Consider the following 16,614-nt stretch of genomic DNA (forward strand, 5'->3'; position numbering starts at 1 on the left):
CAGTTTGTTTCTTGATGTGCTTTCGCTATACTTTTTACTTTTGTTATTTTTAAAAGAAAATAGGTATTACTTCATCTTCACCCCACTTACAAAGGACAATATGGAGATTTTTAAGCCTAAACCTTGGTATGTGTGCTGTTGATTGTTATTTTTTTTTTTCTCCACTCCCCTTCCCTCCTGGAAGTAGTTAAACATAAATATTTAAGAGTTTAAAAGCTGGTAGGTATCTTGCAAGACACCCAACCATTATGAGTCCTGTCTAGATGATGTTGGTGGGTATTTGGTGTTTCTCAGGAATATGCTTGGTATTTATTTCAGTACTTCAAGAATACAGGTTTGCCAAGCAATACCCTGGGAATAGAAATGCAGACTCTGATTGTTATCTTTTTCCCTAATCTGTGGTGGTTTTGACCAAATTCAGTGTATATAAAATGACACTGTGTATAGTGTGGAGACACATCTGTGTCAAATGCTTAATTGTAATGTAGTCCCTTCAGAGCTGCTATTCAAGTCCTGAAGTCCTGTCACATAGTAGGCACAAGCCTTTCATGTCCGAAGGTTTTTGGGGTCATCAGATCCATTTAAAATATAGAGCTGCAGTGTTGACCCCAGCAACACTTACCTTCCTGTAGCAGGTTTTCTGGAGCTGGCAGAAATTCTCCTGCAGGTCTCAGAAATGTAGAAGCAATTTTTTAGGGTCACTTCTTCCATAACTGCAACTACTCCGTTTTAAAGCTGAGGGTATGGTGTAATGGTGCACAGTGCAGTGCCACACACAGTCACTGGTACAGTAGAAGGAAAAAAATATGGGTGCAGAGCCATTAACACTACCCCAAAAAAAATGGAAAAGCCTAATAAATGACACATGGCAATCACATACATGCAAGACAGCATGGAAAACTCAATGTTCTAGGACAGGATTTAAATTGGTAACAGTGTATAATTAAATAGGATAAAATTAACTTTCATCTGAAGGGTAATTATGTCCCTTAGAAAATTATTTTGCTCTGCAGTTGTCAAAGCAAGTGACTTTTTTTCCCTAGAGTTTACACAGTAGAACTTAAATGTGTTGCATGAGTAGCATGATGCTTAATCTTGGGTGAGCCATTTCTCCTTCACTGGTGCATATTTTTACCAATAGGTGTTTGTAATTTATCCACTTAATAGTAAAATATAAATATAAATTGAAGTTAGTTTTTATGCAAAGGCAAAGGTTTTTCTTCATAAAATCTGTAGACAGTATTTACTTCCAGTGCTGTAATGTGCAGCACAGTTTTTACTTTGAAAATTCCACCAAGATCTGGTGCTGTGAAACTGAACTTAATAATACTGCACATTAACTGGGACCCTTCCTACAGGTAGACTTTAATTTGGATAGCAAATCTTGCAAGGTTCTTCCTCCCTTAGGGACAAGGGACTGTGACAGCTATTTCAAGGTTCTCCTTCCCATGGAGACCTTGACAGCTATTTCAGCACATTTCCTTTCTCTGCCATTTCCTGCCACCCTTGCTGTGGGAAAGAACAATTATTTTCTTCTAAAGGAGGGAAAAAAAGAACTGTGCATAAACTTAGTATCACCTAAAAAAAGAGTCTAGACTCTCTGTTGTAACTCATATAACCTTTCCCATCCCAGCTAAGTCTGTTGAGGAGGCATGTTGGGTTTTTCAAGAAGGAAATAGAAATACTGCAGTAAATCCTGTCCTATCCATCTAGCTCCCTTGTTCTATCTTTTTGTTGTGGAGGATTAATTGTAGTAGGACTAGTCCAACTAGTGAAGGTATTAATTTCAATAGTGAGGGCTAACACTGTGTTTTTAGACTGAAAAAGTGCCAGTCTACCTCTAATAAGTTGTTGTGTGTTTTGGCATACTTTAGTTCTTACTCATGCATATAGTGCCTTAGCATCTGTGTTCTAGGCAAATAATGAAGATTATATAATCCCTAAGGGATTCTACCCCTTTTCTGTGTTCTCAGGATTCTTAACCTGGAAGATGAGAGTTCTCTGCAGGGAAATACAGAGGAGCTGTGTTGTCATACAACTGCAGCAGAAAGTGCTAATAGTTGCTTTAGCCCGCTTAGTCCATGGTAGATGTGGCTCTGTTGTCATTTCTACCACCTCAGGAAAAGTGAACAAGCAGTTGAAGGAAGAGGATGACTGAATTTGTTTTTCAAATAACATTATTGCACTGCGGGAGTGCTGACCAGCCTCACTGCATTCTCCAGTCTCGGTTCCAGACATTAAATTTCTGCAATTGTCATTAGTTGTCAGAGCCATGCTTTTCACAACTTCTTGATGATTTTGTACACCTTTTATTGCTATGGGTACAAGACAAACTGGCGCGTTAGCGAGTACCAGCAACAGTGTTTGCAAATGAGTATTTTAATGGCTGTTGTAATCTTACATAAGATTACAATAGTAATTAAGCTGTGTATATGCAGACCCCTCTTTTAAGTTTCTGGCAGCTTATGCATTAAAACTGAACATTATTGCAAATGAAATCTGGGAGGATGTCTGTGCTGTGTCTGCATGCATTTTAGATTTGTTTTAGTAGTAGTATTTATCAAACATACTTTGGAAGAATGTATTTTTTACTCATCTCAAAGTCCTTCTCTAATGGATTGGATCTGAAACTGTGGTGTAGTGAGGATTTAATTTTCATTTTAAGTAGGCTTAAAAATATATTAAGCAAAAAGAAAACAGAATAAAGACAACACAGCTGAAATGCACCTGGCAGAATAATATAATGAAGGTATTTGAATTGTAGTCTGTAAATAAACACTGTGATTTTTGTAATTACTGAGAAATTGTCAGCTGTAAAACGTGTCTGTATTTGAAGATTGTATTTTCACTTTTTTTGAGAGGTGGTGAATTAATTTACTTGAGCAGCAACTGCATAAATATGGATTAAGAGTAAAATGACATCATTCTGGACAGTAGCCCTTTCTCGAAAATACAGCAGTTATTTGAACTAAATTTCCATATAGAGATGTTAATACAGACTTTAAAAAATTTAGCTGTTACTTTATTATTTTCAAAGTGCTAAAAATATATTTTAGGACCAGATTAGAGAACTAGGTACAATACTACATTATAGCTAGTCAGAAAGTGTTAATTAAGATATTGACAGAAAGGATTATTGCTGCCATAAATGCTTCTAAAGCTGTGGAAAGGTAGATTGCAAACTGCATCTGTGTTATAACTGCATATTTAGCACTAAATTTCAGATGCAATGACTGTAAGCATTACAGCAAGAGTAAAGGTTAATCTCTTTCTGGCAGTATTACAAGGAGTTGCAAGGCAGGATCTGTCCTGGTTGACTCCACTGCCTCTTTGCAGCTGCTCTCAGTGGGAGTGCTGGGCTCACTCTGGCTGCTGCCAGGTAGTAGTCTCATGTTGCTGTCAGTCGTGATTCTCGGCTTCATGTACTGGTTCCTAGCTTACCTTCCCACTTTGGTTATGTTCTCTGTGGCATCTGCCCTTAGCTGCCTCTGCAGGATGCTACATACTTCATCACAGATACAGATGTTATTTGCTAAGATATACTTGGCTTTCTGTACTGGTGTTTTTCTATAATTAGGCTGAAGATTTTAGTCCCAGTCCAGTATAACTGTCATTTTGGAGTTAGCTTCATTCTTGCTGCCTCTTCCACTTGCTCTCTGTGGCACCTCCAAACCTGCCAGTGCTGTTGCAGTGCTCATTTGTGGAGCTCAGTCTCAGCCTGCTTAGACCTTGGGGTGGAGGGGGTGTTACTGAGCAACCCTTATTTCATACTTCTATGCCAGTGAGATTAAGTTTATACGTATGTTCAGCTTTCAGTATAAGAAGCTGCCTTGATTTCAGTGAGACATGCTCAATTACATCCATGTGTGTTTTGCAGGACTTTATACCTAGTAGACATAAATAGAGCCAGTGTAAATAGAGTGTGAGTAACCATGCATATGCTGTTAGATTTCCCTGTAATCCTGTGATTGTAATTCTGAATACAGTCGTTTCCAAGTGTCTTTTCATACTGCTGAGAAATTTTGGTTTAGACTCCATTTCTTAATCTTTGTGTTGACCTAGATTTAATTTTTCATTTGGTCGGTGTCCTCCATTGTATTTGGGAAGGGTATCTCCACTATCCAGCAGATGTAACAAGAAACAACTTACTAGCAGAATTGCAGTCAGCGCCTGCTAGGTTGGAGCACAATTTTTGCTTCCAGACTATTCACTTATTTACTCCATGTTGCAATAAAAAAGTAGCAGTAATTGTTACAAACTGCCAGATTTGAGAACTGGACCCTTAGGACTGAATATTCAAAACCAGCTAGTGCAATTACCAGTGTGTTTAAATTGAACAGGGTTTTAAAACTTTTTTTATGGCTTCCTTAAGGACTGTAACATTGTTGAGTTCTCTTACACAAGACTGGATCAAGGGCGATGTAACCAGATACTCTGACATAGTTGTGATAGCTGTGGACAGAGGATCTAACATAACTGGTTCCGAGTGCTTTGGTATGCTTTACACTGATAACACAGAGTTAAATTTTATGGGAGACTTGAGTTCTTTTCACCCAAGTGGCCACTCAGGTCACCCAGCATGACTTTCTGTATTACATATATTGTAGATTTATGTGGGTCTGATGTCTATTTAATCACTGCCCGATTTGGATCTTAGAAGCTCTTGTTATTGTTGGTTAAGTATGCATAACAGCCCTTCCAAGTGTGACCTTTCTGTTGGTATGTATCTTGGGAACAAAAGAAGGATTTAATAATGAAAAGCCTTGCCATAATGAGTCATTATTTTTTAAAAATACAGCAGCTATCTTAAGCAAATGTCATAATATATATTCTGTGGTCAGCACCAATTTGGACAAATTAAGCTGCATTCCACACTAAAATGCTGGTGTGCTAATACAAGAATACATTGTTCTAGTTGTTTCAGTGGGATTTTTTCACTGTTTTCTGTCCAGTCAGGCAAGTTCTCCCACATTACTTGGGAGAGGAAAATTGACTAGGTTTTAAAGCAGTCAACCTATTTTGCACAAAAAAACAATACACATTCAACTATTGGGAATAAAATACATTTCACTCAGTAGAGATTTGTTGTTTGATTTACAAAGAGTAAGTTTAGGTGGCTTATTTTATGTTTCATTATGATATATCTGTAGATTTACATCTCCTATTTAAGTTCATCAGTTACTGATGAAATGCTGTTCCATTGCATCAGCTGAAAGTTCTTGATAGCACCAGCTTAATCCTCAGTTTTATTTTTGTGACTTGTGTTGAAATAACAAATGTCATTGTGTAAAAGCCCCTGGGAACATAACATCATAACCTCAAATTAATCTGCGTTACTACCTTGAAATGGCTTCCTAGGGTTATGAACACTTGTGTTAGTTCTGCTTACTATTTAATCTTGTCAAGTGCTGGGATACAGAAGTGCATATCAAGTGTACAACTGCTGCAGCTTCTCCCATTAAGATGAGGTTTCCCTATTAATTAAGGTGCAGCAGCAGCCAGTCTGTTCTCTCCACTTGTAGTAGAACATTGTACTCACTGAAGTTACTAGAAATCCTATCATTTGGGATTACAACTTTACCCACTCCTTTTCCCCTGTGATCCAGGGGACCTATGATTTTGTTGGCTGCAAGTCCATGAAAGCTTAAGGCACAGAATGTAAGTAGTGTTGTAGACATCAAGGCAAAAGTTACGCTTGGATGGTGATCCGCCTCCTGTGGACAGTATAGCAGAGGAGGCACTGATTGTCTCACCTCGCAAGATGGGAACTTGCTGTGCAATGTAATAGCCATCTTCATAATACCATATGTTACATATGAAGTTATAATGGTGAAGATCAACTCTTAAGAACTTACTAAGAAAATATTAAGAACTTATTAAGAAAATACTAAGGATTACAATGATTAATCCAAGAAATAATTTTGTTAGAAAACACAAACTGTTACACAGCATAATGAACATAACTAGGGAAAGATTAAATAATTATACAGGTTAAATCTAGGAAGCTCTAGCAAAATTGCTCTGTAGAGATGTTTGCCATCAAATTCAGGTACAGGTTCGCTTTGTCCTTTTCCATGTATTCTTCACAAGAACCTCCATCAAGCAGAAGCTTGCTTCTTGCATTTACGTATTTTATACACACACTTCACCTGGAAGCGTTCAAGAGTCTGCTCCAGAATGTCCTTTGCATATGGCTTTTACAAGGGTAGTCTAGTTCCACTTTTTTTGTCTCTTTGCCATGATTTAGTAATGTTCATATAGCATGAGGTCCATTAAGCCCAAGGCAGTGGACATACTAGTTTAATGAAAGGTAAGAACTAACACATTGGATGTGTGTATGGGAGGACTGTTAGCACTGTCTGTACTCCCCAGCCTCAGTGGCGAACACGGTTTCATGGACTGTGCTGGCATTACAGTAACTAAACACAAGTTAGAACCAAAACAGCAATGAAAGAGAAACAAGCTGTGCTGGAGCCCGTGTCTTACAACGTCCCTCCCGTCCTGGTGGCGGCCCGCACCGGGCCCCGCTCACAGCCCCGCCTGCCCCCGAGGCGCTTCTGACTCAATTTTAGGTTTCTGCCTCTGAACGAACCACGGTTTTTCCACTTTCCTTCGATGTTCCAGATAATTTCCAGGACGCCGCCGGCCCGAGGCTCCCCTGACACCGGCCCTGAGCGCAGGGCCCTGCGATGCACCTGCCGCACACTGCGGCGCCTCGGACGGAGGGGACAGCTCCGGGCCCCCCTTCACCCCCGCAGCTCTCTCTAACGTTTAAGCCAGCGCCTCGCTTGTTCTCGAGGGCCGGAACGCGCCGGGGAGGGGGCACCCAGCACAGCCCCCCGCCAGCGCTGTGGTGAAGGCGTTCCGCGCCGCTTGGGCCCGCCCGGCCTCCGTCCCTGCGGCTCCCGCCCCACCGTCCCCCGCTCCGCCCCCAGCTGTGGCGTCGCCGGGCTCGGTTTCCGTGATAGCTGCGAGCGGGACCAGCGCCGCGCTGGGTGTGTGCGGGAGCGCAGCGGGGGCAGCGGGCGCCATGGCGGGGGCGTCTCGGGTTCTCCGCCGTCCTTATTAGAGCCGCCGCCCAGCCCAGCTGGAGCCATGGACAAAGCGGACAAGGTGTGAGGGGCGGGTTCGGCGCTGAGTAGAGCATAACAGCTGTGGCGGGAGGGGGCAAGCTACGCCCCCGGCGCCGCGGTGAGGGCGGGGGGCTGAGCGGCCGGGCGGGGGACGGAGGGGAGCGCTGGGGCGGCGGCTCGGCTCTGTCAGACCCGCGGCTGTCAGGCCCGGCCCGGCGGACGCCGGCTGAGCGGAGGGGCAGGGTGCGGCCCGCGGCCTGCTGGGGCCGGCGTTGGTGCGAGGGGTGCGACGGGGGCTACCGTGCCGGGGTGGGGGCTGGCATACCTCCCCGCCGAAGAAGGGCCCCTCTGCGGGCTGTAGACGGGGCGGCTTACAGGCTGCGCACCGGAGTTTAGCGCGTATTGCTGGGTCGGTGGCGCGGCGGGCGGTGTCGGTCGCTAGCGCCCGGCCTGGGCGCTGCCCGCCCGCGAGAGGTGTCCGGCCGGGCAGGGGCTGCCGGGGTGGGTTGTGGAGCGTGCGGCTCCTGTCGGTGCTCGCGAAGGGGTGCGTAGGTCTGACTTGGCCTGTACCTGTCTTGTTTCTGCAGGCTTTGTTTCAAGCTTAGGCAATAATTGCATTTAGTGAAATTAGATTTAAACTTGTCCGGTCACTAGGAGAGACTTTTACGGGCTTTTTGAGAACTTTACAACACGAGATGTGTCACTCTTGCTGAGATACTGCAATACCAGGTTCAGGTTGAGATTCTCTGTTGGGACGTAGCTGTTGGTCACAGCTGGTTAGAAGAGAAGGAAGGAGTTGGATATAACTCATTAATCCTGCAAGTTGCTATTTTTTCCCCCTCGATGTTTAGCTTAGCTTTGTCAAGGTAATCTGTTTGAGTTATTCTTAAGACTTGCCATACTGTAGTTAGGAAGATGCTTAAACTGGGACTTAAGAGTTTGTAGGATTTATTACTTATATGCAATAAAATGTTTCATCATCAGGAGGTATTTCTGAAAGGTGTATGTAGAATGAATGCTACCATCCATAGTAACCTGATCTTACTTCTGAGCTTTTGTTTCCACAGAATGTGTTGAAAATTCACAAATTACTATGCTTTTTTTGTCATTTTCAGGTTTGGCATCTCCAGGGATTCTAATAGTTGGGTTAATAAATAAAATAACACAAGCTCCTGTAGCAAAGTACATACTGAGTAAGAATGCACTCTGTGAAGATATTACAGTATGGCTCCTGCTGTGTCTTTCTTACTAAACCTTCTGGTGTGGGAATTACTTTAAATTCACTTCTTTTCATGCTTTCTTATTTACCTTCATATAGAACTAATCTTATTCTGTAAGATTAACAGTAGTCTGACCTTTTTGCTTTAAAATCTTGGGTTTAGGGTTTTACCTGTGCTCCCTTTCCTCCCCTCAATTCATCTGTAATTAGTACTGCAGTACACTTGTAAAATATTTATTCCTTGTTGCTTGAGTTCTTCATTACTGGAGGTTCACGCACATGCCCCTATCAAACCATTCTCTTTTTGTTTGTTGGAAATAGCTCATGAAAACTGAGAATCGTTGTGTTATTCATAGTGTAAAATATTGACTCTGATTACCTTAACTAAGTCCAGTGTTTCAACTTTGAGGTGTGTTTAAGCTCTTTAAAGGAAGAACCGTCTTATTTATTCTGTTTGCAGCATATCTAGTCCTGTCGGTTCCTTATTCACTAGTAAGGCTTCTAGGCAGACAAGTAATTGACACCTGATGAGTTTCTAAAGTGATTCAACTATCTTATTGCTTGTGTCTCCTCCTTGTGCAGTAGCATTTTGATTAGCAGATCCTTAAATGCTTTAGGTTTGAACCTTTAATGCTGTAACAATTGAATGTAGTCTCCTTTTCCCGTGTATTTGATAAGGTTGCATCAGTTTTGGGTGCTGGTTTATCTTTTCTTTGATATGGGCGCCTTTCTGCACATGTATTGCATGGCATCTGATATATGAATATTAAAGCTTGCAGACGTATGTTAACAGTGCTTACACTCTTCTCTCCTTTCCCCCTGAATATTCTTTCAGCTGCAATATGGTAACTGTTCATGCTGATAGAAATCACTACTGTGGAATTACAATATGAAGTAGGAATATTGTCCTACATTATAGTATTTCAAGAGTAAAGGGAGATAGCAAATGCTTGGGGGGGGGGGGGAAGTATTTGAAGAATGTTTTGTGGTGTTGGCTCAGTAAATCCATGTGAGATGCCACGCACCAAGAACGTTTGGACAACTAAACGACAAAGATTCTAGATAACCATTCAGGTGTCTCTTACCTAAATCCTGGTATGACTTTGCCTATTCTTATATGCTCACTGATATTTTGACAGCTGACACAGAAGAAAACATAGTCATGTTGTTTAAAAACAATTATTTTATGATAGGATGTGTTGTGATTTTTGGTGGTGGGTGTAGAAGCTTACTTTTGTCTACACCAGAACTGTAACTGTTCCCATTAAAAAGTGCATGGGTTTCAGCAGTTAAGTGTAGGTTATATTCATACAAGAGACAGAACTTGCCACATGACCTCTGTCACTCTTTCCATTGAAGCCGATTGTGATAGAAAGCTAAGGAGAAACAACTTGCACCTTCCCCTCTCAAAGACACTGCTGTGCTCTGATTTTTCTCACGCGTGTCTTGCCCTATGATTAAGACATTTAGTTCTATTAGTGCAGTTGAGAAATCAGGTGAAGTTGCAAAATCAGTGACCTGTGTTTTGTATTAGTATTGCTTAAAGACAGCCTGTTCTGCTTGCCTCTACTATTCTTGACCATTAGACAGTTGGCTTGATAATATGCTTACCGTAGAAGTAGCACTAGTTCTATATTTTGTGCTATTTATCCCCTGCAATTTCCTTCAGTTTTTCTTACCCACAGCAGAATTTTCAACTGAGGCAAACTGGAAAAGGTCAGCTTTCCTGTGCTGTACATTTTGTGTGGTTTTTTTTTCTCTTGAACCTTGAAAAGGCAGAACTTAGAGTTTGTGAGTTTCACGTTTTTAGAGAACATCTTCTCCAGTAAATTTGAATGTTATTGATATGATATATGAACATCTTTTTGATCAAATTTGCTTGCCTTGAGTAGTCTGTGGAGATGAGGAAGCTGATTTACATGAATGGTTTCTATTAATACTTTTAGTACATAAGTTACAAAGCGTTCAGATATTAGTACTTCACATTGGTAGTGTGAGTTTTGAAGTTTGTATGTACTGTTGAATGCTGTAAACTAAAGTGAAGAGGATCCTCTTGGTAGCCTTTTTTAAATCTTTAGATGAGCTTTGTAACTGTAAACATTAAATTTTGCCACCACCAGCCCCCTTTTTTTTCCCCTAGAATATTCTTGTTTTGTTTTAAACATGGCAACTTGTCATATTGTGTCACTTGCCAATTTCTACATATACATAAAAATGTTTATACTTAGCTTTGTTACATTCGGAGCGTGGTACTTTCTTCTGTGAAAGGGAAGATAATTATGCATGGTTCCCTTATGAGCTGAGGGGAAAGGGAAAGACTAACTTCATAGAGTATTTACGTGAAGTGTTGCATTGAAATTACTGTGTTAAATCTAAATAAGGAGGATTAAATTTTGTGTTTTGTTAAATGGCCTGCTGCTGGTGTTTCCAGTTGGACTGCATATTTACCATTCCTGAAGTATTGCCACTTAGAAGCAACTAATTATAGAAACTGTGGCTTCCATATTTGTGAAGTTTCTCTTAAAATAGAGGAAATGTGACCTGTCTTACTACTAAAATGGCTTTTAAAATACTAAATTCAAAATTCAGAAGTAGGATTGTTTTTCTAAAACCAGGAGAGTTTGGAGCTGTTTTTTTATCTTATATTTGTGATGAGACTTCTTGTTTCCAGACTTTGAGACAGCAAAGCAGCTGATTTTATTATAGCCCTCTGAAATGTGGCATCTGTGTCTATTTTCTCACCCTGTAAATGGCAAGATTGATATCCAAGTGTTCTTTTCTGAGAGCTAGCTGACAGAGATACTATTTAATGGAAAATGCTGAATGACATTAAGCTACAATGAACAAAAACTTTTCTAAGATTAAACATACAGTGCTATAACTGCAGGACAGAGTTTACCAGTCTGTTCCTGCTTGTGTCATCTTCTGTCTTTGCAGCTGTTGATGACTACAGTAGCTTTTATATAGGAAACAAAGGATCACTTCAGTATATATGCTGTCTTGAAAGAGTTGTAATTGTTGGACTGAAATATGTAATGAGCTACTGCAAAACATTTTGTAAATCGAAACTAGGCATATCTACAAAAGAGACTTCTGTAAAAGCGTTGGTTTCTTTTGAAGGGGTGTGCTTCCATTGACAGGCAAGTGATTGAAAATCTGATGTTTCAGCATGACTTAAGGTTATATTTAGAATTGAGTTTGGTTATGAAAGATAAATTCTAATAAAGCTTTGTTTAGCTTTGTGATGTGAAAGGTTGAATAAACATGAAAAGGTTACATTCCAAAATAAAGTTTGGTCTTGCAACATTTGCGGTGTTTGCCTTTAGACTGCTTGATCAAAACTATACACTACTCTGTATTAACTGTTTAGGGTCTGACCCTGTATTTACTGTTGTCAGTGGCAAAGCACTAATTTCTTAGTGGATGCAGGCTAGAATAAATCTTAGTACTGTGAATGCAATTAGAGCATAAGTTAGTAGCACAAGTGTTGTGTTGAAAGGATTAGGAAAAGTGTGGAAACCTTCCCTCAAATCCTTCAGTGCTTAACAAATTTTTCTTGTCTAATTCTTTTTGCTTGCTTGTGGTTGCAACCTAGTGGCATAGTCAGTCCTGCTGGTTCTCTTTATTTGCACTTGTCACTCCATTTGAACTGTGTGGATTAAGTCTTTGAGGAATTGTGTTCATACATATTTGCAAGGACTTTGTTTATGCACTTAGTATTGGCTTCTGAAACAAAATACTATTTAAAAGAAGGATCTCATCCCTTACTCTGAAGTTTACTTCAGTTGTCATTGATTGCATTTTCTGTTGAGTCTTAAGCCTGTCAACATGGTATTTAAAAAAAACCAAATCCAACAACAACTGTTTTATCATTATTTCTGTGTCTGGCCAAAGAGACACAGAGACTACCTGTTAGAAGAAAAAAGAAGTCTTTGTTGGAGATACTTTTTGCTTGTCCAGCACGAGAAGAAATTAGCAGCACCTTTACTTACTAAATTGATTATTATTTATTTTGCTTTCTGTTTCACTTTTTCTTCTTACACTATTAAGGAAATATTATGCCTGTTATTCTGGCAACATACTAGGAGCCAGGAGACCTAAAATACTATTTAAAAAAGAAGTTACTTTGCTGTCTTTCTTCACCAGTCTTCCCTCCCAGATGAGTAAAGGATAGTCCTAAAAAAAATCTGCTTAGATGACTTGGGGCAAATTACTTGGCGTTGCTGTTTTGTTTCCTTCAGGTGTCAGATGAAACCACTAACCATCTGTGAAAAGTACTGAAATGCCTGGGTAATCACACTGGAGAGTTAATTCTGTTTATGTGTTGGTTTGGTTCCTGACTTGATACATTTGCTTCCCCTTTTTGCTTTCAAGTTAAAGTTCACTGTCCTCATCTGAAGACGCATCCTATGTAAAAAGGAACTTCTAAGTATTTTAGAGGGACTGGTAAGGTACTATAAGGAAGTAATATGTTGAAGTTAATTTGTTTAGCTAGTAATACACTTGAGCTGTCTTTGTTTTCTACCCTGAAGTGGAAATGGGGATTTGTTGTTTCATGAAATGTATCAGTTGTGCTGAGTACTGCTTATATTATGCTTACAGAATGGTTTTGTAACACTTGTATTAAGGTTTTCAAGTTTTTAGTTGCTGTTCTGGTGAGTTAGCATATATATATTTTATATGGATATACACACACACTTACACGATGCCTACAGAACAAATTGCAAAATTGAAAACCAGAGCTTTACCTCAAATTGTTCTTTTTGCTGAAACAAGTTTCTTGCAAGCATTTAAAAAAAAACACCAACATAAACCAAACCTCAGACTAACCCAACCTGTAGGTACAGGTTAAATTGCACAAGAAAATTGTGTTTAAGATGTAAGGCATGTAAAAGATTTTTGAAATGCAGTTTTGATTCCCTAAAATAACAGACCTATCTAAGTTCTGTAGGCGAAAAAAGAAATTAACTTTCAAATACACCCATATGTGTTTATGATTACAGGATATGCTGTATATTTATTTCAGCACTGCAGGTAAGCTACATATGTTATGAGCTGTACAGAAAATGGTTATTAAGTACATCAGCCAATTGATCTGTCGTAGCAATAGTTAATCATTACCTGTAGAAGAGGCTGAGGAACAGGCAAGGAAACATCAAAGTTGTTCTACTTTGGGCATCTCAAAGTTGTTTAAGCTTAGCAAAATCAAGCAGGAGAAATCAGAATAGTTAGGGTTGGAAAGGACCTTAAGATCATCAAGTTCCAACCCCCCTGACATGGGCGGCAGGGACACCTCCCACTAAACCATATCACCCAAGGCCTCGTCCAACCTGGTCTTGAAATGAAATCCAATGACATTTTCTTCAGCTTGTAAAGTTACTTAAGAGAGTTGGGGTTTTTGTTTTTTGTTTTGTAGGGGTTTTTTATTATTTAAATAGAAACAAAAAATATAATAATTCTACTTTTACTGGAAGTGTTAAAGTGAGTTAAATTCCATCCAAAATACTTAAATAGAAAAGTAAGGTAGGGATTGTCTTTGCAAATTGACAAGAAATACTTCACTATGGCAGCCTTGCTGATGAGAGTCATTTGGCTCCTGCTTTGACCAGTTATATCTCCTTCTTTTAGTACTTGATGTGAAAGACTGTTCTCACATAATACTAATAATAAATGATGGTATAATACAATGTCACAAAAAACCCTGTAATGAGACCATTCTGCAAGTGACTCGCCATTAAGGAATGAGGATTTATTTTTCCAAAATAATATAGGGAAAGAGCAGACAGACAGGAAAAGACCTTTAAAATAAGGATCTTTTCCCAACCTCAGTCACAAATAAAATGTTGACTATTTTCCAAACCAGCACTAGAGTGGTGTATAATTAGTATCTTGGATAAAGTTCACTTGACATGTTGCTAGGAGGTACTGACCAGTAGATTAGGGGTAGTTGTTTGAAAGTTTTCAGAACTTCATGAAAAACACCGTATTTATAAAGCACTTGCCCAGTTTTTACTGTTAAATTCCTTATGGATGAGACAGCCTTGGTGTATTCCTTTAAAGTTTATGCTGTTCAGCTCTGTAGGCCAGCCCACAACTGAATCTATTCTTAAATATTTTTGCTTCGTGATCTTGAAATAGCATAAAAAGAACCCTTCTAGTTTCTGGGAGGGATTTCAGTGTTGGTATTTCTGTTATGTGTAAGTGTACGTAAGCATTAGAGGGGTTTTTTTTAGTTAGTCAGTTAATGGAAAGTGTTTATCCTCATGGTGCTGTGTGTGGAGGAGAATGCCTTGGAGTTTTGCATAGGGGTGGGTGAGTCACCAGCTGCGGAGGGATGTGCCTGAGGTCAGAGGAAGCTCTCTGTAGAGCAGTGCGTTTGACTTGTGTTGCACAAGTTAGGTGCTGCCACTGCACCTGCACCATGGCTTGTACTCTGTATGTAACTTCAGGAGCTGAAAAAGATTTAAAGGTGATCGTTCCACTGTAAAGTAGACCTTGTTGCGCAGCAGGTAGTGATACTTTTGTACTGGTGCTTGTAGCCATAACCTTTTTCACAACAGTCATTATTAACCGCTTTTTGACAAGAATAGCGTATCTTGTCACTTACTAAGACATACTGTTTCCCTTTCTGCCGCTCTAGTTCTACTTTTATCCTTTCATTTATTTATTTAGAAGTTTTGTTTTCCTCTCGATTGCTGCTAAAACTTCAAGTCTCTTATGCTACAATTTTATCTGTAAATGACTGATGTTCTTACTAAATAAGCTTATGAAAGCAGAGACTCATTTTGTTGGAAGGGATATTTCTGCTTTCTTAGCACACCTTGACAAGCCCAAAGTTAGAGAAGCCTCTCAGGAAATGGTTAAAAATAACAATGGACTCTCTACTTCATGATTTTTGCTTCCTGCCCCCTCTTTTTATATAACTTTTTTATTATTAGTCCAGGTATACCAGGCTTTGTCTTTGGTCACTGTGGCTTGCAGAACATCTTACCATCGAAGTTGTTAAGGGTGTAACTTTGATCTCAAATTAATACTTGCAGACAACTCTCTGCTATCCTAAATAATGTTTCACGTAGAAAGCTTCTGGCTGTGTTTACGTAATTAATTTTTAGTTAGGTGCTCAGTATTTGGAAAAAGTGAGTGATGCTTAAGTAAAATTATTCGACGAACTGATGTTTACAGGAGGTGGCTGGTGAAATTTGAGCTAATACTGTAGCTAACTGCCTAAAATCTCATGAAGTATGAGATTTTGATAATTTGATAATGGAAGGGTAAAAATAAAAAGAGGCAGATGCTTTGTATATAATAGCACTGTTTATAGGAGAAGTTTGATTCCACTTGTACTAGTCATCCAAATAGCTGCTACAGAACGACCATCTTTGCAATTACCTAGCTTGAATGTTGTGTTTGGAGCTGAAAATGGATTGAGCAAAACATCTGGTTTAATTTTCAAAATTGACAGGGAATTCTAATACTGTAATCATAGGTAATCTGTATTGAAAATGCTTCTGGTAGTTCTGATGTTTTAATAGCGAATATAATAAATGAAAGGGAGCTTTTACAGTCTCAACTATGGAGTGTTTTTTTTTCCTTTCCCTTCTGAAGATTATGTGACAGTAAAGTACTTAAATACCAGTTGGTTTGCAGCTTGTTTGGTGAATTACAGTGTAACTCATGGTCTTAGTAATTTACTTAATGATGATTCTACCTGTTGCTTAGTAATTAGATTTTCTTGTATGTAAACGCGTCAGACTAACTAAACAAAGGTCTAGTACTCTGCATAAGTGGGTCTTGACCTCACTTTTTCTAGTTCATGCTGGTGTATTTACCTACTCATCAAGTAAAAGTAGCTTTCCTTGCTCACTGGAACAACTGTATTTTCAAAACATTTTTTGGACTTAGCCCTCCACCTCCAAGCTGCTAAAGAAATGCACGATCTTAATAAAAAAAAAGAATGTTGGGGACTTATAGTAGGCTTATAGATTCAGATATTGAACAGGAAGACTGCCTGTGGGTGTGCTGAGCAAGGACATGGACTGAGAAGTGTGTGGTAGGCGCAGGACTACGCGCCATCATGTTTTCAGAGCTCCCATTGTTTAATTGTTTCTTTTCATGTGGATGTTCTGCAGGTAATGGAAAGGATATAATGCTGTCCTCAGCACATCAAACAGTCAAGCTTTTGTAGAATAGGAGCATGTACTTGTATAGGTTATGCGCTGCCTTTGGAATGCTTTTAGACAAATGGAAGGAAAAGTTTCTGGAATCCTTGCCTCCTTTGGAGAGAATTGGTGTTCATTGAGATATTAATGTGCGACAAGTATA

The 16,614-nt window shown here is 39.6% G+C and overlaps 1 protein-coding gene across 1 annotated transcript in view; it reads left to right on the forward strand.

The window, feature by feature from the left end:
• The first annotated feature begins 6,977 nt into the window (after positions 1-6,977).
• The window catches only part of SECISBP2L (SECIS binding protein 2 like), a 30,401-nt gene continuing 20,764 nt past the window's right edge, over positions 6,978-16,614 (forward strand). The window contains exon 1 of the mRNA XM_061446894.1: positions 6,978-7,113. Within this exon, the coding sequence (XP_061302878.1) occupies positions 7,096-7,113 (18 nt within the window). The 5' untranslated portion in view covers positions 6,978-7,095. The remainder of the gene's footprint in view (positions 7,114-16,614) is intronic.

This window comes from Pezoporus flaviventris, unplaced genomic scaffold, assembly GCF_033815535.1.
Source record: "Pezoporus flaviventris isolate CSIRO_AGI_PZ_B2104156 unplaced genomic scaffold, CSIRO_AGI_Pfla_v1 ptg000006l, whole genome shotgun sequence".
In the NCBI taxonomy this organism is placed as follows: domain Eukaryota; kingdom Metazoa; phylum Chordata; class Aves; order Psittaciformes; family Psittacidae; genus Pezoporus; species Pezoporus flaviventris.